This window comes from Meleagris gallopavo, chromosome 3 (assembly GCF_000146605.3).
Source record: "Meleagris gallopavo isolate NT-WF06-2002-E0010 breed Aviagen turkey brand Nicholas breeding stock chromosome 3, Turkey_5.1, whole genome shotgun sequence".
In the NCBI taxonomy this organism is placed as follows: Eukaryota; Metazoa; Chordata; class Aves; order Galliformes; family Phasianidae; genus Meleagris; species Meleagris gallopavo.
This window is the reverse complement of record NC_015013.2, coordinates 24,701,940-24,722,154: the sequence shown is the minus strand read 5'-3', so window position 1 is coordinate 24,722,154 and position 20,215 is coordinate 24,701,940. Positions and strand designations below refer to the sequence as shown.

The window sequence follows — 20,215 nt, the reverse complement described above, 5'->3', positions numbered from 1 at the left end:
AATTGTGACAGTTCTTAATACAGTAATTCAGGGTAGAGGTAAAAGCCTTCTCAGTTTCTTCCTATGCTTTCATTGGAGTGTTGTCTCTTCCCCTCATATTCAGGTCTTTCATTTTTCATCATCATAAAAGTTAGAGCAAACTGAATCATTAATAAAGTAACAGGCTCCTACAGCAGTATGTGTATGAGATCAGTATCAGTCTTGTACATAAGACTGGAAATTTAATTTCCCCACAGCTACATGAGCTAAAAAAGAAAAGTCTGCAATCTGGTCTGTGCGGTTTTATATTTGTAGTCCTTCAGTGGGAGTTTTAATCCAACTTTCAGCATTTTTAGGATAGTGGAATTACAGCACAAATCTTTGTACAGAGAGAAAAAGGGTTTTTGAGTGGTTTTCTCAGAATTGATGAGAAATAGAATGATTACCATGTTGTATAACACATCCTGCAAATAAGATTCTGATTAGTTTTCATGGCTTTTTCTTTCTGCTTAAATTACACAGCATTTTGTCCATACCACATTGGTCACTTCTCCATTGTTGGCCTGGGCTTTGAGGAATATGTAAGTACTGCTTAGTACTTTCAAAATGTAAAGACTGCCATTATTTATGTAATCACAGTATTTTTGTAGTACTCTTCCACTTCTGTTTGTGATTAGAAGTGACCTGAAAAGTCATTTTCAAGTGTGCTTTCTTCCTTTTACAGAAAATGCATGTATGGTTTTTTGTGTGTGTTTCTTAAAAGCACCTTGTTCCTCATGCATTCTTTGTGTACTGGGTAGTTTTCATATCTGGTATTGAAGGCAAGGGGGTTCTGTAAGGTAAGGTTTCTTCTTTCATGTATAGAGGTAAATCGTGGAAGTTGAACAGGACCTGTATGTTGGACAGGACTCATGAGGATCATTGAGTCCAACTCCAGGCTCCACAGAGGACCACCCAAACCCTATGCCTAGAGGGTTGTCCAAACTCTTCTTGAACTTCAGCAGATTTGGTGCTATGTCCACTGCCATGGGGGAGCCTGTTCCAGTGCCCAACCACACTTGGGTGTGAAGAACCTTAACAAAATTGTCATTCTTGAAGAGTTGAGATTTTGACTCTATCTTAATTACATGGAACAATGGTGTAGCCTTCTAAGAGATTAATCAATCTACCCCCATTTTTTTTTTTTTTCCTTCTAGGTTCAAGCATCTCATTTTGAGGGTCTGATTACAACTATAGTTGGATATGTTCTGCTGGCAGTGACTCTAATAGTTTGTCATGTATCCTTTTGTCGTTAGTTACTTGGTTCAGGTCTTATTTGTGGGTTGTCTTTCTGGAAATACTTTGGAGATGCACAGAAGTGTTGCAGGTGCACCTGATTTACTGTTTTGCTCTGTGCTTTCAGTGAAATCGGAAGGAAATTTTTTCTTAGTTTTCTTGGACCTTTTAAAATTGTCAGTGGGACTGCATGCTTCAGATCTCTTGCACACACTTAAGACAAATTTGTAGGATATTAGGAGATTTTACAGGCATGTTTGAGTGCCTGTAGATAACTTTTGAAGATCTGTCCAAGATGATGAGTAAAGATCTTCTGATTTTTTTTTTTTAATTTATTTTTTTTCCTCCTCACTGTTCTTAAATGTTGCCGTGTACTACGTAGTCTCATTTCTCAAAACCCTGCAACTGTGAAAAGACCAAGGACACAATAAGAAGTTTATTCAAATCTCTTTGCTCCTGCCAGATCTTTAGTGTACAGACTAAATTTCTCATTTCTCTTCTGAAATACAGAGGCTTTGCAGCAAGCATTGCTTTCAGATGATAGCGTTTATTACAGAGAAAATTAAGTAGCAGTGTATTTTTGAAAGGTAGAAGACCACGGGCAAATAGTTCACACCATAGCAGCTTCTTTTTAAAGGAGTTGCCTCAACTTCAGTTTAAAGAATGAATATTTGTTAGCAGTTTCCTCTTCAAGTGTACGTACACAAAGCTCATGTCAACTTCGGGCCATATTATGCTAGTGTGCAGTGTAAATGAGGTAATAGGCTTGATGGCATGTCTCTGTTTTGCCTCCTAAAAGAAAATTTTGAAATTGGCCTTGCCGTGCTATTCATAGCATGGGTTTTTCAAAGGCAGTAGTTTCTCTGGAGAGAAATTCTGGTTGAATTACTTCAAGAAAGTTTATTATTCTTAATATAGGTTTTTATTTTTGGAGGTTACCTGGCATGTTGGTCTCCCAACCAATTTTGAAATAGAGAGCCCTGATAACGACTTGTTTTTTAATTTTTGTCTTTTATAAAAATTCCTGTAGATAAGCCACATAAGTGTTTAATATTAAACTATAAAATGCTGGGATGATTACAAAAAGTATTTTTCAGTATTATTTTCTTGACAGAACTATTCAGGGCTTGGCAGCGCTTGTTAAGTTCCAGCGGTCACGGCGTTTGTTAGGAGTTTGCTATATCGTCGTCAAGGTAATCCCATCTTTTCTGTAGCAAAACAACTCTCTCAATCAAAATTGCATGATACTTTGCTTAGCCATTTCTGTTAATCTGCTGAGATGTTTTTTCTTTTTTCTCCCGAAGGTTTCCTTATTAGTTGTTGTAGAAATTGGTGTGTTTCCTCTCATCTGTGGCTGGTGGTTGGATATATGCTCTTTGGTAGGTATAAAAGTATGGGATAAAAACTTTTTCAGTGGTGTTCGTAGTCAAACAAAAAGGTTTTGATGAGAATTGTGACAGGAGTTGGATAGCACCTTCCTGTTCTTATAAATACATTATTGCTGGAGTGAAGGGATTGGAGTGGATACCACACGATGCTAATTTTATTCTCCTTTATATAACCCAGTACAAGACTGCTGTGATAACAAGCTTATAGGCAAACTGGTGTACTGAATAAATTTCTTCATGTTTTTTCTGGGAAAAACGAATTCGTTTTAAATGGAGAAAGTTAAATATATAGCTCCACTAGTGCTATAAGAAATTAACAAGTGTTTGCTTGCATCACAATGCCACCTTGTTTTATAACTTCTTTAATGTATGTAAAAGGTGGAGTTCTCTCTGTTGTTGATCAAAAATTGATTTCTAGTTGCTGTTCTTAATGTAAATTTTAATAACTGTTGGGTTTTTTGTTGTTTAAATGCTGTAATTATGAATTAATGTGAGACAAACATTTAAATGTTAAGTAGTGTATATGCACCAGGATAAACAAAATGAGTAACTGTGAAAGTTTGCCAGGTGTCATTGTTTTTTTAATTACTTTTAGGAAATGTTTGATGCCACTTTAAAAGATAGAGAATTAAGCTTTCAGTCTGCCCCAGGTACCACAATGTTCCTGCACTGGTTAGTTGGGATGGTTTACGTCTTTTATTTTGCGTCCTTCATTCTTTTACTGAGAGAGGTAAGTTGACAAGGACAGGATTAGTGTGCTATGTAGTTGAAGCTTGTGTGTTGATCTATTACATCTTTGGCAACTGGTGTTGTTTCTACTGTGTTTTGTGTGTAGATTGGATTTCAGAGCTATATAGAAGGGGCCATCCTGGTACATACTTTAGTGGAAAGTGATGATATAGGGTAATGCTTTACAAAAGTTGTTCGGAAAGTTACAGCTCCTGTTTATTTCCATGGAATCTACAATAGATGTGAAGAGCACAGCACTATTTGATAGAGCAAAATGTCAGCTACAAAACACCATTTTTCAACAGTCACCACCATTTGCATGCATTTTTACCAGCCATGAGCAAGAGCCTGGATGCCACACCCATAAAAATCTACACCAGTGGAGGAAACCCACTGTTGCCACTGGTGAAACACAGCACCCGCCACCTGACTGTGCTCACATCCACTCCATTCATGTTCACCAAGTGTCACTGAGTATCAGTGGGTGCCATATTTTCCACATGGAGAAATTCAGTGACACGTCTTTGCTTCATCTGCACTCCCATGTCAGGTGCCATTCTGTCAGATTGCCCCTCTGCTGCCATCTGTCACAGAGCAACAGAATGGAATGGAATATTTGTGGGAGGGTTCAACCTCTACTGCCGTACCACCAATGTCCACCTCTGATGTTTTGGGCCAATATAATAAAATAGGAGGTCTTGCTTCTGGAGCAGCTCTCATACTGTAATGTTTCAATTGAGTCTTGAATCTTTGTGAGTTCTGCCTTCAAATTAATAATTGAAAGCTAAGCTTGTAATTGTTAATTGCTTCTTTTATATTCAATGAAAATGCTTTCTTATTCTTTCCCTGTACCATTTTGTTATATTTTACGCCACTGCTATGTTTAAATGTTGTTGTTTTTTTTTTTTAATGCAGGAATGTTATGCAAAATGTGAAACATGGAATTCAGAAGTTCATGTTTGTTTCCTGTTTTCCACTTTAGGTACTGAGACCTGGTGTCCTATGGTTTCTCAGGAATTTGAATGATCCAGACTTTAATCCTGTGCAGGAAATGATTCATTTGCCCATTTATAGACATCTCAGGAGGTTTATATTGTCAGTGGTAAGGGCTTTTCTCATTTATTTTTTTACTTTGAAAGAAAACTTATGCAATACTATATAATTAAAATATTTAAGGAAAACTTAAGTGATCAGATGCCTGCCAACAGAATCTGCTGCTTTGAGATAATGAAAACTCAACTGGAGAAGGGAATGAATAAGTGGTTGGGTGAATGGATGATTGTCACTTGGCCAGAGCTAACCCATCATACACAAAAAAACATGTTGGAAAGTTGAATGGGAGAGTGGGGTTGGTTGATTCTGCCATTCAGACTAACATGGTTAATTTCTTTTCTGTAGATTGTCTTTGGATCAATTGTACTGCTCATGCTCTGGCTTCCTATACGCATTATTAAGTATCTCCTGCCTAACTTTCTTCCATACAATGTTATGCTCTACAGGTAAGCATTTCATTTCAATAAGATTTTTCTCAGTTCAGTAACTAGAAAAAAGTGCTCTTTGAGCATTAAAATGGCATTGTTTGGTATGTTATTTTTGTTATTTTGTTGGAGTTTTTTTGTTTTAATTGGAACAAAGCAACCAAACTTTATTGCCTGTTCTCAAAAAGTAAAATGATGAAGCATGTAGGGACATCATTCAGTTTGTCAAATGAGGAGCTGATAAAAAAAAAAAAAGTTTGCTTTCTGTATACCTTCAAAACAGTTTTCTCTTCAGCCTTACGATAGGAGAGCTACTGTGTTTGTTTTTCCTGGTTATCCATTAAATAAAAATGGGCTGTAGATGCAATAGCAAGAGTATTTTTCTGTTACTAAATAATAGTTGAATCAGCAATGATTAAAGCATATGGAAGAGCAAATTGGATGGTGGGATATCATATTTCTTAATATTTCTTCTAAAATTTCTTGTGCACTTAAATGCTTAAATGCATTTAGTAAGAGCTTAGAATAGTTTACAAGGAAAAATGTTCAATTTTTTTCTGTTGATATCCAGTATAGTTTTTTCTTTGTTAGTATGATTCAGTGTAAGAGTTTACTAACAGAATGCTCCTTATGTTTCTGCTCTTCCCATTTCTAGTGATGCTGCAGTAAGTGAGCTTTCCCTAGAGCTCCTTTTGCTTCAGGTGGTGCTTCCAGCTTTGCTAGAACAAGGGCATACAAGACAATGGTTGAAAGGTCTTGTACGAGCATGGACCGTAACTGCTGGATACTTGCTGTAAGTACAGAAAGCCAAAATTAGCTGGACACAAGGCTTGTAGTTTAGCCTCTTAATAAAGGCAATATGCTTTCAGGAGAGTTATTCCAGCAAGTAGCTTGAACAGTTTGTTTGTTTTTTATAAATAGATAAATGATTTTTGAAGAAACTACTATAGTGATTTCCTGTGGGTGTACCTCTTTCTATGAAATTATACTAGTCTTTGACAAGTACTGCCTTTCGTATGCTATTACAGAGTTTGCTTAGGAAAACTTTTACAGAAGTCTGATTAAACAAGTTGTTAACTTTCTATTAAATGCAAAACTGAGATGTGTCAGAGCATTTCTGTCACTCGTAATCCATGTGCACAATACACTTATTTCTTATACTATGAGGGATGAGTTGAAGTAAAGGGAAGATGACTTAGAATATCAATCTGAAAATGCTGATATTTTTATTAAAAATTATAATTTTTTAGTATTAATAATTTTTATTAAAAATTATAGATTTTAGAGGTGGGTGATAAGTCTCAAAATATACTTTAAACTGTATCTTGGTAACCTAAAGTAAATGATCACAAAAGCAGAGTTATTTAATGGTCAGGCAGAGTTCATACATTTGAAATGATTTTTGAGTTCATGTGCTGCTTGTCTCATTCATCAGAAAATAAGGTTGGTTTTGTTTCTATTAATTTCTTAATTAATCTTCAGTGTGGATTGACATTGTCCCCCTATGTTGTGCTCATCTTGGATCATATGAATAGAGTGTTATTAGGATTAAGGCTAAGCTTTGTCTGAGACTTTGTGAATGAGAGACCTTTTCTTTCATTGCAATCTGAAATATGTTTTCAACTTCTCATGAGGACCTTACCATCTCCTTCTTAGTTTGCATTTTCAAGAGTTATTTTTGGAGTTTGTCAATGTTTTGATAGCATTTAAATGCAGTGGAAGAAGTTCAGATGATGACAGAAATTGCTATGCTCTTTCCATTGTTGCAGTTGCAAAGAACAACTCTAGAATATTTCTGTAGCAGTTTTAGGTGAGCAAAGATTAAAATATTTTCCTCAGCTTTTCTTAAAATAGCAAGCAGTACTCTGAAAATGCTTTCATCGACTGGCACTAGACTATCTACATGCACCTTTCTGCTAATGAAAATTTCGCTGCAGCTGAGAATAATTAACGTTCAAGATTTGATATTGAAGTATACAAGGAATATGAAAAGAATGCTTCTCAAATAGACTGAATGATTCTGGGATTGATGCTCTTAGGAAGTTGTGAGCAGGCTTTGAACGACTTAGAATCTCATTCATATCAAACAGAACAAAAATGGAAATTTGACTGTTACAGAGACCTCCATTCTTACCTACTCGGTGACCAGGAAGAGAATGAGAACAATGCAAACCAGCAGCCTAACAATCATCATGCTCGCAATAACAATGCCATTCCAGTTGTGGGAGAAGGTCTTCATGCAGCCCATCAAGCCATACTTCAACAAGGAGGACCTGTGGGTTTCCAGCCTTATCGGAGGCCTTTAAAATTCCCACTCAGGGTAAGGTATATCTAATGTATAAAGAGAAAAGGGAAAGGCATTTTAAAAATAACTGTGGGAGGGGGTTTGTTTTGTTCTGCAAGATTCTGCTTACACATTGGAAGTCAAATGGTGAGTCATGTTTTGTATTCTATATGGTTTATATATTTTAAAAACTAAACTTTCATTTTATTTTCACGCGTTAGCATTTAATCATTTATTTTTGTCTGCTTCTTCCTGTGTTATTTATTCCTACATGGACTAATTTCTCCCCAGCACTCCTGCAGTTACTATTTAGATTGCATTGATCCCAGGCAAGTCACACCATATGTTCCTCAAACGGAGCAGTTTTTCTGACTGACAGCTGCAGTCCAGTTGTCAACCACTTTGGTTTTCTTTGTGTTATTTGGAATCCTTAGCCCTAAAAGATGTTCTGTGTGCAGAAGGGTAGGTGGCTGACTCTTGGCATGCACTTTGAGTGTTGTTGAATCATCCCCCTTCACACAGGCTACAGAATCACAGGGCTTCCCTTCCTTTAGGCAGTGTTGAAGATCACAACCTAGAGATGAGACTGATCTTTGCTGTCTAAAAGTCTCATCAGGAAAAATGCGTTACAGATTTAACCTAACCTGTCTGTTGTGTTAAGGTGTTAGTTTTCCCACAGTAAGCTTGTTCCTTGTGTGATCTTGATGAATAGGGAAGCAGAACTTCATACCATGTGATGCTTAATAGCTGTAAACATGATCAGAGAGCCACCAAATATGATGTTATCTGCTGGTAACGTAAATCTGAGGGCACCTATAAGAGCTTGTTACCAAGTTGATCCATGTAATATGAAGTCACTGTCTTGCTTATCTGACAGGGAGCTGGAAACTTTCAAGGTTAATTGAAAGTTATTGTGCTGGTCAGTGCAAAAAAAGATTATTTTTTTTTTAATGTCACATAGCAAAGAACTTTGGTTTTGCTACATTCAAATCTTTATACTGTTGTGACAACTGACAAAAGCTCTTAAAAGAAATACACAATACTGTACATGTGCTGCATGTATGGTGGGGGTAGGCCTATTACCCTGAAACATGAGTTGATATTTGAGCAGCAGACAGCAGAAGAGTTTTGGCTTAGCTGCCTTTCTAGAATGATTTATCTTTTTATATGCTTGCTGGCTTTCAGTAAGTAACTCTTATAAACAATTTTTCTTTCCTCTTTCAGATATTTCTTTTGATTGTTTTCATGTGCATAACATTATTGATTGCTAGTCTTATCTGCCTTACCTTACCAGGTAAGTCTACTCTTGTAAAACTGTAACTACAAATAACCCAGAGAATAATGCTCAGTAATGGCAGATGTTTTCAAATCACAGCTTAAAGTTAAAAGAAGAAAACATGGAGAAATCATGTCTCGTTTTGAAAGGTACATCATAAAATTATAATAGCCTAAAATTTGTATGATTGAGGTAATAGTTGTATCTAAACAAAAGCTCAGTTGAGAAGTGATCAGTGTTTCTTTTGTTTAGTTGTATGGGATTATTTATGTTTTGAGACACTTTGTAGCAGAATTGAGAGAAGAACTAAATTGATTCTCTTAGATTTGCTTTGCCTTTTAGAGAAGGAAAATATATATTGGCTGTTACCAGAACTTCTTATGCTATCTTCCTTATTTAAATATTCATCATATCCGGTCACTAGTACACTTGAAAGTGATGTACATCCCACCTTCAAATATGTATGAGTAAATTCTTTTAATCAAATGAAAACTTTTTGTACTTGTTCTAAAGAATTTAGAACAAATTGGGACATGTGAACTTGCTTGAATTTCAAAATCTGGCTGCTGTAGTACTGTGTCATTTTTACCTACTTTTATTAGTGATCCTACTGTCAGTATTATCAAGGTATGAGTTCTAAGTTTTGAAGTGGTTTGAATAATATTATGTAAAATAATTCCACTGTAATACTAGTGAATTGAAACTATTTAAAAAATGAAATGTAATGAATGAGTCTTAGTATTTTGATTGAAGAGCTTGACAGTGAAATAACCCATACATCACTCAAGATTTTAGTTCAAGCTTATGCACTAATACGTTATTCCTTTTGAAGTTCTAAAGATTGTTATTTAGGATTTAACAGTATTGCATGTTTTTGTTATGCAGTAGCTCAGATTACATTTGTTGGTGCAATTAAGTTTTAGAGAAAAAAACATATGTATTTGACATCATCTACCCTATTTATGTGAGGCTTGCACATTTGTGCCTTGTGGGCATAGTACCAAAATGCTGTTTGATACTTTGTAGCACTGATAATTAACAATGAATGGAAGTATTTTTTTTGTTGTTAGCATTCTTCCTTACTATATCAAAAAATATTACTCTATTTAAAAGTGTTTGTGTTTTCAGTGTTTGCTGGCCGATGGCTAATGTCATTTTGGACGGGGACTGCCAAAATTCATGAACTGTATACAGCTGCTTGTGGTCTTTATGTCTGTTGGCTAACTATCCGAGCAGTGACTGTGCTGGTAGCCTGGATGCCACAGGGTCGTAGAGTGATCTTTCAGAAGGTCAAAGAGTGGTCTCTCATGGTGAGTCTTAAGAAATATTTTTATTGAAGTATCAAGAAAAGTTAGCAGACAAAACTTGTTTCTTTTTTTTTCTTGCTAGTTTTGCACCGTAATTTGTACTGCATTCTCCTTTTTCAGGCTTAGGAAACGTGGAGTTTACATTCCTATTGCATAGGCTAGCTCTAATTTTGGAAAACAGTTTAGCACAATGTTAAACAGTCAGTGGAGATGAGTTTGCATATATATGTTACATAAGGGGACACATGTACATGTAAACATGCGTACATATTCACTTTACAGGAACAAGCAAAAAATGTTGCACTATATTACCCCATATGCCATGTGTCCTCAGGTATACATAGGTCACCCTGAAAGTAATGCCTCCTATTGTAGTTTCCATGGAAATACATAGATGCAAAAAGCACAAGAACACTATTTGATAGAGCAAATTCTCAGTTACAAAACACCATTTTTCAACAGTCACCACCATTAGCATGCATTTTTGCTAGCCACGAGCAAGAGCCTGCATGCCACACCCATAAAAATCTACACCATTGGAGGAAACCTGCTGTTGGCACTGCTGAAATGCACCACCCACCACCTCACTGTGCTCACATCCACTGTTTGGTCTTCATTCACGTTCACGAAGTGTCAGTGAATGTCAGTGGGTGCCATTTTTCTACATGGAGGAATTCAGTTGCACACGTTTGCTTCATCTGCACTCCCATATTAGAAAATATGTATAATAAAATGCCATAGGATAGTGTTCCCTATCGATAAGAGCAAAATGTGAATTTATGGTTAAAAATTATATGGATACCAGTAAGTGCAGTCATGGCTTTTTCTGGATAGCCTGTGGAATAGGAATTGATCCTAAAAAAAATGCGTATTACAAAACTGTTGATGTGGTTGAAATGATTTTTATGGGTGTGTATATATTATATGTGCATTAGAAATCTATAGTGTTTCTTCTCCAACTCTATGTAGTTTAATTTACATTTTGAAGTTTAAAAAAAGTTTCCTGACAACCATATGAATTGGATGTCTCTTTTTTTTTTTTTTTAAGATAATGAAGACATTGATAGTGGCAATACTGCTAGCTGGTGTGGTTCCACTTTTGCTTGGTCTTCTGTTTGAGCTGGTCATTGTTGCACCTTTGAGAGTCCCTTTGGATCAAACACCTCTATTCTGTCCTTGGCAGGTCAGTTGCTCCCATTCTTTTCCTACTGATCCATTGATCCATTTCTTCACTTAGGATTAAGGGTTATTTGAGTTCCTGTATTAAGGGTTTACCTGAGTTCATTGTTTGTTTTTATTTTATACAAGTATACTGTAGAGCTGTTATTTTAAGTCAACTATATCATTGAATTGGTAGATGCATATTTCACATACCTTTTTGGAAAGAATCTGTGCTATTGATTCTACCAATTTCTAATTCATGCATGTCTTTTAAAAGTTTGGGTTAAATATACTGAAAGATGTTATTTTCATTTGGCAGAGCTTCCTCAAAAGAACAGAGTAGGGAGACTTGAGACTTGGTTTTCAATTAACAAGGAGCTATGGAGATTGGAAATAATTTCCATTTTTCACAAAAGGGGATTAATTGACTTAGACAAAGACTGTGTGCTTGAGCAAACACAGAAAGTGCTTCAAAGCAACTTGAACACTGGCTTTTTTCATAATACTAGATTTTCTATAGAATGTTTTTATCCAGTAACCTTTTACAAGTATGTTTAGTACAGAAAGGATATACTTAACTTTGCACTATAAGCTGGTAGCTATGTTGTTATATTATTCCATACTATAATGATTGCACCATATGGTAAGGTATAAACATTCCACAGAATTCTATGGTGTCTTTTTATGAAGGGCATTGCATTCCGTTGTGTTCTCACGTCAACTCCACTGTTCTGAAAAATTACAACTTAAGAGATGAAAAACAACTTTTTTTCTGACTTGTATGAGCAACGTTGTGTAATTCATTTTCATTTTTAAAGAAATTAAAACAACTTATTTTTGGGTAAATGTAGTACAAACGCTGTTCTCTGTACTAGAATATACTAGAACAGCAATAGTGTGTTGCTCTAAATGTAATGCTTCTATTTTGTAGGTAGTTTCTTTTGGCTTAAAAGTAGTAGTAGCTGACTTTTCCAGATGCAGGGAGTTTAGTATTTTATAGATGTCATTTAATTCTGAAAGTATCCTGTCTCTTAGGAATTTGCAGAAGAAGCCAACTCTTTTAAACAGCTTCCCTTGTAAATAAAAAAAAGTTTGGTTATGGTTTGGTTTTATCTTCATTTCTAAATAATAACAACTTACTTTAAAATCTTTCAGCCAGAAGCTATTAAAGTTGTTAATGCTAACTGTATGCTTTTACACAATTAGGACTGGGCTCTTGGAGTTCTGCATGCCAAAATAATTGCTGCCATAACTCTGATGGGTCCTCAGTGGTGGCTGAAAACAGTCATTGAACAGGTGAGAAAAATTGTCTGTGAGAATGATCTGTGTAGAACATGTTGATGAATGTTTTGTGGAAACAGTCAGAAGATTGAATTACTGTTCTAGTAATTTCAGTAATTGAATAAAACTGAAGTAGTCATGTAGAACCTCTTTAAACTGCATGGCCTAATCCATTGAGATACACTTAGCAATAAAAGAAAAATAAACCTCAGAAATATGAAATCAAGAAAATGCTGCTTATGGGTATACACAGATTTTCTCAACTTTCTCGTGTTAGAGCAAGAAGCGTTATTCTTTCTTCAGATGAATTCATATGTGTACATATAGTGGACATATGCAGTGTCCCACCACTCAAGAACAGAAAATATGCAGAAGAACTTTATGTAAGAGTGAAGGAGCACTGGAACAGGTTGCCCAGTAAAGTTGTAGAATCTCCTATGGAGATACTCATGATCCATCTGGACAGCAACCTGTGTGACCTGCTGTAGGGTGCCTACCTTAGCAGGGGGATTGAGCTCAATCTCTTGAGGTCCTTTCTAACCCCTTTCTAAGAGCTGTAGAGATTCCCTCATGCATACATGAATAGATATATCAAATAGTAATCAAAGAGGAAAGGAAAGATTAAGTCTGAGTGAGCTGTTCCATGTGAGTTGTTTGCACAAATGCACAATCCTTGACTATAACATTTAAGTTCTATACATTTCATAACAATGTTTACTGATCGTCCTACGTTTGCCCAGGAGAAATGTAGTCTTAGTTCTTTGAGTAACTCAGTGCATGCCATAGCTGCTTCTATTCCGTATGCTCTTCCTGGGCCTGCTTTATACATGTGCACTTCTGAACCATCCTTAGAAATGACTGCATCCAGGCTGTGGGGCAGAGGCCCTTATATAGGTACATGTGCTAGTTGATTGAAGTTGTTCTCCAGTGAAATACTGAAATGATTTCCTGGAGTCCTTATGAGGCAGACTAGCAGAGAGTCTTTTCTTTTACAATCATGACCATCATGATTTCTTCAAGTTGGGAACACCATTTGCCTCTCATAAGGAGAGTTTTGTGAAACATTGTAATTACTACTGTAAGCACAAAAGTATTGCTCTTTTGATTGACCTACTAACTACTACTTCTAACTTGTTCTTCTTAGGTATATGCAAATGGGATTCGTAACATTGATTTACACTTCATAATCTGTAAACTGGCAGCACCAGTGATTTCTGTTCTGTTGCTTTCCCTGTGTGTACCGTACATCATAGCTTCTGGTGTTGTACCTTTACTAGGTATGTATACAACCAGAATACCTGCTTTAGAGCAAGGTGAATTTACCTGTGGAAATAAAACATGAAGCTCTAGGTTATTTTTTATATAACCACTTCTGCCAGCAAATATAAATGCATAAGTATTGTTCTGTCAATGAAGTCTGGAGTTTGAGGTGGTGGTGTGTTTTTTTTGTGCAGTATGTTATTCTGACTGGCTTTCTAATTAACTAAGGTGCAGAATACATCAGAAGTGTGGGATTAAATAATTTTTAGTGGCAGAAATGTAGGTAGCTAGCAAGTTTGAGGTGGTGACTTTTAATTAGTTTCTTTGGACAGTCAGCTTTTAATTTTATACTTTGTTCAAAAAGTACTACTGAGCTTAGGACACCTTTTCAGTCTTGTCAGTGAGATTTTCAACTCGCTTTTTGCTGATGCAAGTTACACAGAAGTCAATAAGCAAGTAGAATTGATAAACTCTTATTCACTGTGTTTAGTGGAAAGCTTTCTGCTCTGCTTAGGGCGATCAGGACAGACATCTGTGGTGTTGGATATCTTGAGATAATTGGATGCTATTTCACTATCTTCCTACTGAAGTTACAGTATAACAAAAAGCAAAAGCACATACAGAAGCAGATTTGCATGTGTTACCTTCAGCAATGTTAGATCATACGAAGGTTGTATCTTTTTTTGTAGGAGTTACTGCTGAAATGCAAAACCTAGTTCAGCGTCGGATTTATCCTTTCCTGCTCATGGTGGTGGTTTTGATGGGAATCCTCTCCTTCCAAGTCCGCCAGTTCAAGCGCCTTTATGAACATATTAAGAATGACAAGTGAGTGTATAGTATATTTTTGGTGGTGGTGCTTTGTTTCATCTTTGAATTTTTCCACTTTAAATGATAAGTAATGATTATATAGATGCATGTTCAAATGTAATTTTCTGAGGTTTTTCTAGTTAGCCCAGTTAGTTTGGAAGTTTTGTTACCCAAGTTTATAACACTTGCTCTTCTTCAGTCCTTAAAGAACATGCCCTTTCTGCTTGAAATTGATCAGTAATGCATTAGACGTTATGAAAGAACTGTTCCAATCGTATTTGTGTATGTATGATTTAGTTCTTTAAATTCGGGTGCAGCTTAACAGATGAAAATAATGATTACTTAGATTCTGTACAATTCCTTTCTTAATAACTTACTCCATTCTGTATATCCACGTTACTTTCTTAATGCAGCTTACTATCTTCCTGTTTTTCTGATGTTGAAAGCGACAGTAAATTAGATGTCTCAATGTCTGCTCACTTCTATCTGTTAAGTACCGGAACTAATATTTCTATTTTGTTCTCATACTTTCAGAATATACATAGGACCTTCTTTTAAAAAATATTCTATATCCCTTCCTAAGTAGTGCTCTGTGCAATTCCACTGCTGTGGAGGTTATTTGGAAAAGCTAGTTGTGAGCCCCAGCAAGTTGCCTTCCTACTTTTTCTTCTGTATATGAAGAATGAATAAATGAGTTTTATGTTAATGTGCTGAGAGAGCACAGAACAGGTTGTCTTTCCCTTGTTTACAAAAGGAGTCAGAACTTCAAACCTAAAATGAGCTTCTTTGATGCTTAAATGTTAGGAATGTACTGATACATTAAAAATGTTTGGTGTAAATGTAAAATTAATGAAATATTGAAATATGTAGAGTTGTAACAAACATGAGCCATGAGCAGTTCCCTTTATATTTTAGTACTTTTAAAATTTTTATTGTCCACCTGCCTTTATAACGTTCTACAGTATTTGCCCTACTGTAGCAAATGCAGCTTGTGTATATTTTTATACACATTCTGAGATAAATATATTTTAGGCAGAATTCAACTTGTATTAATATTGTATATTGCTTTCTTGCAGCATGCAAAACTAAGAAAATATCTGTAAATGTAAATTAGTTCAATATTTACTTACAGAAGTATTGTAACTACCCTAACCAGTAGAGAATTATAGTCTAGAAATATACTTGTTTCATGTAACACATTTCAAAATTATATGCAAGTTTTGTGATGTTATGAAATGTGCAAAACGTGTCGGTTGTTTGGTTATGATAAAGCGAGAAAAGGAGCAGTGACAAAAAAGTTTGAAAAGAAATAAGTTTCAGGTGAAGAATTCATGAGTTTACACACAGAACCAGCAGACAAATAGGAAGCATGGAAAAGAACTTAGATGGCATAAAGTAGGTGTGTGAAGCAATGATATAGAGGAGGTAAGCAATTATGTGAAATGTAAGAAAAAAAAAAAATACTAAGCTGCTGGGATGGTCAGATGTGGAAATGGTTTAAATAAAGGAATCATACAGCCCTTAGACCTGAGGTGATGTAACAGGCTATTTTCTCAGCCTTTAAGAAAGGTTGAGCTTCTGTAACAGCTCTTCCTTTACAGTATCTTTTTTTAATCAGCAGGGTTGTTTTACTTTCGATATATGAACTGAGCCTGTCAGTACTCTAGATGCATGTTCTGCATTGAGGCAGGTTCTTTATTGAACTTACAAACTCATTAGCACTCTGATTTGGTTTTGTATCAGAAATTTGTTGTTGCTGTTGCGGATGTTTTGTTGGTTCAGGGAAACGCTGCAAAAATGTTCACAGAATTATCATTCCATGATGGAGATGGGTATGTAAATAATGAAAACACACTCTTCATATTTTGTATCTTGACTCAACCTACTTATGTCTGAATTTATGACTGCAAGGGCTAAGTCTGTAAATGTAAACTCATAATACCTGCATTCCATCGTGCAATACATAGAAGTTGAGGAAAAAAAGATAAACATGGAGTGTGTTGAAGACTCTTGGGGCTGGGGAGGGTCATGTGTAGAATAACCTTTATTGAAATAAAGCTAATTCTGCGACAGATGAGAGAGAATGGATTTTGTGGTTCAAAACAGTAGCGACTTGAGTTATTTTCTCACTGTTTTTATTATCATTCCAGGTACCTTGTTGGGCAACGACTCGTGAATTATGAACGAAAATCTGGCAAACAAGGCACATCAACAACTTCACCTCAGTCTTCACAAGAATAAATGGTCATGTTAAGCATCTTGACCTTCCCTTTGCCTTTACATGTTCCTTGTTCATAGACTTTTCTTCAGTTTTTGGATATCTCTCTCAATAATACTCTCAGCAGTGTTTTGGCTTCTGCTTGTAGCATCCAGATTGCAGTTAAGGTACTGTTCCTTATCTGCGTTTTCTGGTGTTATCAATACTGTCTGAGGTCTGTATATGTGTAAATAGAAGTATCCTGACACCCTAAAACCTTGGATTAAAAAAGAATGTGCATAGTACATCTTTTAAAGAAGAAAAAAGTATATTAATTTATTAAATCTAGTTGTCACTTTATTTTGGACTGTTGTTCTGTTGACAAACAATGTGCCACAAAGCAATAGTGCAAAGAGGCAAGATGTTTTTATAAAATCTGGAGCTTACTTTACGGTGTTCATAACAGTTCTTATTGTAGTAATATAGTATGATTTTTCATGAGTGGAAGAAGGGCCACATGGAGAATATGAGAAACAAACAACTGTCTTACATTCAGCAGTGAAGTGGCTGTGGTGAAAACATTATGAACTGTGTATCTTGCTGTCAAGTCTTTTTTATTATTTTGTATAACACCAAAGCTGTTGTACATTTTTCTATTGCCTGATTGTTTTTTCATGTGTCTGAGTTTGTAATATTGTACAGTTACTGTTAAATCAAGAAAATATGTCATTTTCTGAGAATTCAGATGTACCTGTTGAGGCTCAGCTGGGTTTTTCTGTTTGCTTTGGGGACTTCTGGGGCTTTGGGAATCAGGATTTCCAGTACTGAAGCAGTAAGTAAAAATTCACTAAAGGTAGGTGATTCTAGGTGATGCATTTAAAGGTACCAAGAAAAATAAGATAGGTTTACCACTTAATCAACAGAAGTATTTTTCAAGACCCCAAGTGAAGGGTTGAACATTATCAATGTGTTTGCACAGAAACAAAGAGCATAGTGTAAGCAACATTCTGATCTGGTCCTTAATTAAAGAGCTTGAAATCTTTTTTTTTTTCTTTCCTGTGAGTTACCTAAGTTGCAAATCTCTGTATGAATTTTATTTATACAATTACATTTAAAAAAAAAAAAAAAGTACTGGTCTTTCAGAATTGGTCAGTATGAATTTTTCATGAGAGTAGTCCTGAGGAAGTCATTCATTACATACCATAAATTGCCTGTGGAGAAGGGAAATACATGCTATTATATCTGCTATTAAACAGGCAAGAAAAAGTTAACAGGTCTCTTTGTAAGGATGGTCAAGCAAGAGCCACTAAATCAAGTTTGTGTTGTTTCCATATAGAAATAGAGTTCTTTTGCAGCATTTTTTTAATATATCTTTTAAAGAAAATGCATAGTATCACAAAGCTTTAAGTACCATCAAATCAGTACTAAAACTGCAGTGCTTTTCCTAAACTAGATGAGAGAATACAAGTATCCACTGCAGTAACCAGAAAATTGATGAAACAATCAACTTTGGGGCTTAGTACTTTGTCCTTCAGTATTCTGCACTTAACCACATATGTATCTAACTAAGACTTGAGCATTTGGCAGGTTTTTAGAGCATGTCATCTCCATTTATTGATGTTGCATCTCTGATTTATGTGTTTTGAACTGGTTTGGTCCAGACTGTGATGGTGGTAGTGCATATCTTGGTGTCTGGACTCTTACGTTCTGAGCACAAACCAAATGCATCAGAGTGCATGGAACCTCACTGTCAGGAGATCAGAAACTACTACTTTGCAGAGTTACTGTTTTCCTGATAGTTTTGGACCATAAATATTAACTTTTGGAGTGATTAAGTAGGATTTTTCCAGTTAAATGAAGTTATGGAGAAATAGCCAGGATGTTTCTAATTCATTCTTGCTGACTAAAGGCTAAATTGAGTATTTACCCCCAAATATTTTTGTTGTGCATAAATGTTGCATTTGAATATTTACAGTGGTGCACCTTGTGGGACAAGTATTTTTTTTTTCACAAGATTGAATTCATTGGTAACTTACATTTTTTATTTTTGCCAAAATTTTGACCTTAACAAATCTTTTGTAAAGAGTCCCAAAATCTTAAATATTGGCAGCACTGCTGTGCTTCATGCAGAATTTGCAGTAGTGCAATTTGTGTAACTTTTGTGTTTTTATCAAAACTGGTCTTAACATTAAAATTTATTAAGAAAAAGCCATTGTGCTGTTTCTTATTAGTGTTAATTTAGTAAGTCGTTAACCAAAAAAAAAAAGTTGATTCAGTCATGTAATGTGAACTGTAGCTATTTTAATGTAGCTTACATTATCTGTATTTGCTCTTTGTTAATGAGAACAGGTTTCAAATGAAACTCAAGCTTGCTTTTGCACTACTTGACAGATCACAGATGGGGTGAAGTTTCTGAAGCTATTGTAAGAGTCCAAAATCTCATCTCTATCTCTTTATTTTAAGCATGTTCTAGGAAAGAAGGTTGTATAAAAAAAAAAAAAATTAAATGATTTCTTTTAATTGTTGTTTAAAATTTTTATCATTTGCCTTGCTGGTGCTGTGTGTACTCTCCTGCAATAGACACTTGATAGTAAGCTTGTCAGTGAGCTGACTGTTGCTAGGACAGATGACAAGCTGTGTTCCAGTGACTTCCATCTGTGCCGGAGTAATAATACAGCGTGCAGTGGTCTTGTATTACTTTTCAAGTGGAAGAAGACTTCTTCACAATCTCTGTTGATCTTTAGAAGGGGGAGGGATTGGAGTTGTCTGTCAGCTTAACTGCACCGGCTCTATGGTGTTGAGTGTCTACTGGTGTTAGTTCTACAGGCTTTTATCCACGAGCTGTCAGATGGCTTTGTAGCTATCTTTTGCATACTTAACTGCAGCATGGCTTTGACAATTTTTACACAGAATATTTTTATATTGATTAAAAATAGTTACAACTTTGCATCTTTTCTCTGACTACCCCTTCTCCACTGGGTAAAGCTTAAGTTGTTTATGTTCTGAGGGCCCTCTGGTGCCTGTAACTATTTTGTCAGCTGCTTTCTCAGTCAGACGCAAGCTCCAGCACCAATTGCAGCACTTTGCATCATTTTTCAGTAGGGTGCATTCCTCCCTTCCTCTCCTTTGCCTGTGCTTGAGCAAAAGTCCTCGTAAAAGTGTTAACAGCAGCCCTGTTATTCTTCAGAGAATTCTGTAAAAAGCCCTTTCCTACAAAGCACAGATGGCAGTGGTTTGTTATCTTGCTGCCTAGCAGGCTGATCAACATGGCTTTGTTTTCTTCTACTTCACTATTTGTCCATTTGTTTGTACCTTGACTGTAAGTTTCTTGCGACTGGGCCAGTGTTCTTGTTAGGTTTGCCTTGTGTATAGGTGCTGCATGGTCTGAGCAATGGCTGGGGTTCCCAGCAGAAATGATGAAATAATAAAGACATGAAACAGGGAACTGAATTTTTATAGTGAAGTTCAAATAAAGAACAGAAGCTGTCCTCAAAAACAGATAAGGAGATGAACGTTTACAATGTACTAAGGTAAGTTAGAGTTCTTTTCCTCTGATACCTCAGTTGGTAATTGGATTAATGAACAGAAGAACAACAGAGTTATGAAAATGTTACTGTCTGGGATTATTCCAGTGACAAGCTATGCTTATTTTTTTAATTTCTTTGTTCAGAAGTCACCATAAATTGAGAAACGTGATGCTGAAATCAAAGTTACTTAATAACGGATACACTTAGAAGGTATTTCCAAAGGCCAAATATTAATCCAAAATAACTCTGAGAGGGGTGGAACAGTG

General features: G+C 35.8%; 1 protein-coding gene across 2 annotated transcripts in view; it reads left to right on the top strand.

The window, feature by feature from the left end:
• MARCHF6 (membrane associated ring-CH-type finger 6) overlaps positions 1–18,942 on the top strand; it is a 43,440-nt gene extending 24,498 nt beyond the window's left edge. The window contains exons 11-26 of one of the 2 annotated variants that reach the window (XM_019613829.2): positions 502–560; positions 1,176–1,256; positions 2,379–2,447; positions 2,559–2,633; positions 3,238–3,372; positions 4,354–4,473; positions 4,770–4,870; positions 5,505–5,642; positions 6,968–7,169; positions 8,358–8,427; positions 9,538–9,719; positions 10,765–10,899; positions 12,084–12,173; positions 13,303–13,435; positions 14,108–14,243; positions 16,376–18,942. In XM_019613829.2, coding sequence (XP_019469374.1) covers positions 502–560; positions 1,176–1,256; positions 2,379–2,447; positions 2,559–2,633; positions 3,238–3,372; positions 4,354–4,473; positions 4,770–4,870; positions 5,505–5,642; positions 6,968–7,169; positions 8,358–8,427; positions 9,538–9,719; positions 10,765–10,899; positions 12,084–12,173; positions 13,303–13,435; positions 14,108–14,243; positions 16,376–16,466 — 1,817 coding nt within the window. In that variant the 3' untranslated portion in view covers positions 16,467–18,942. The remainder of the gene's footprint in view (positions 1–501; positions 561–1,175; positions 1,257–2,378; positions 2,448–2,558; positions 2,634–3,237; positions 3,373–4,353; positions 4,474–4,769; positions 4,871–5,504; positions 5,643–6,967; positions 7,170–8,357; positions 8,428–9,537; positions 9,720–10,764; positions 10,900–12,083; positions 12,174–13,302; positions 13,436–14,107; positions 14,244–16,375) is intronic. The other variant, XM_010708508.2, reaches the window with a different exon arrangement.
• The last annotated feature ends 1,273 nt before the right edge of the window (positions 18,943–20,215 follow it).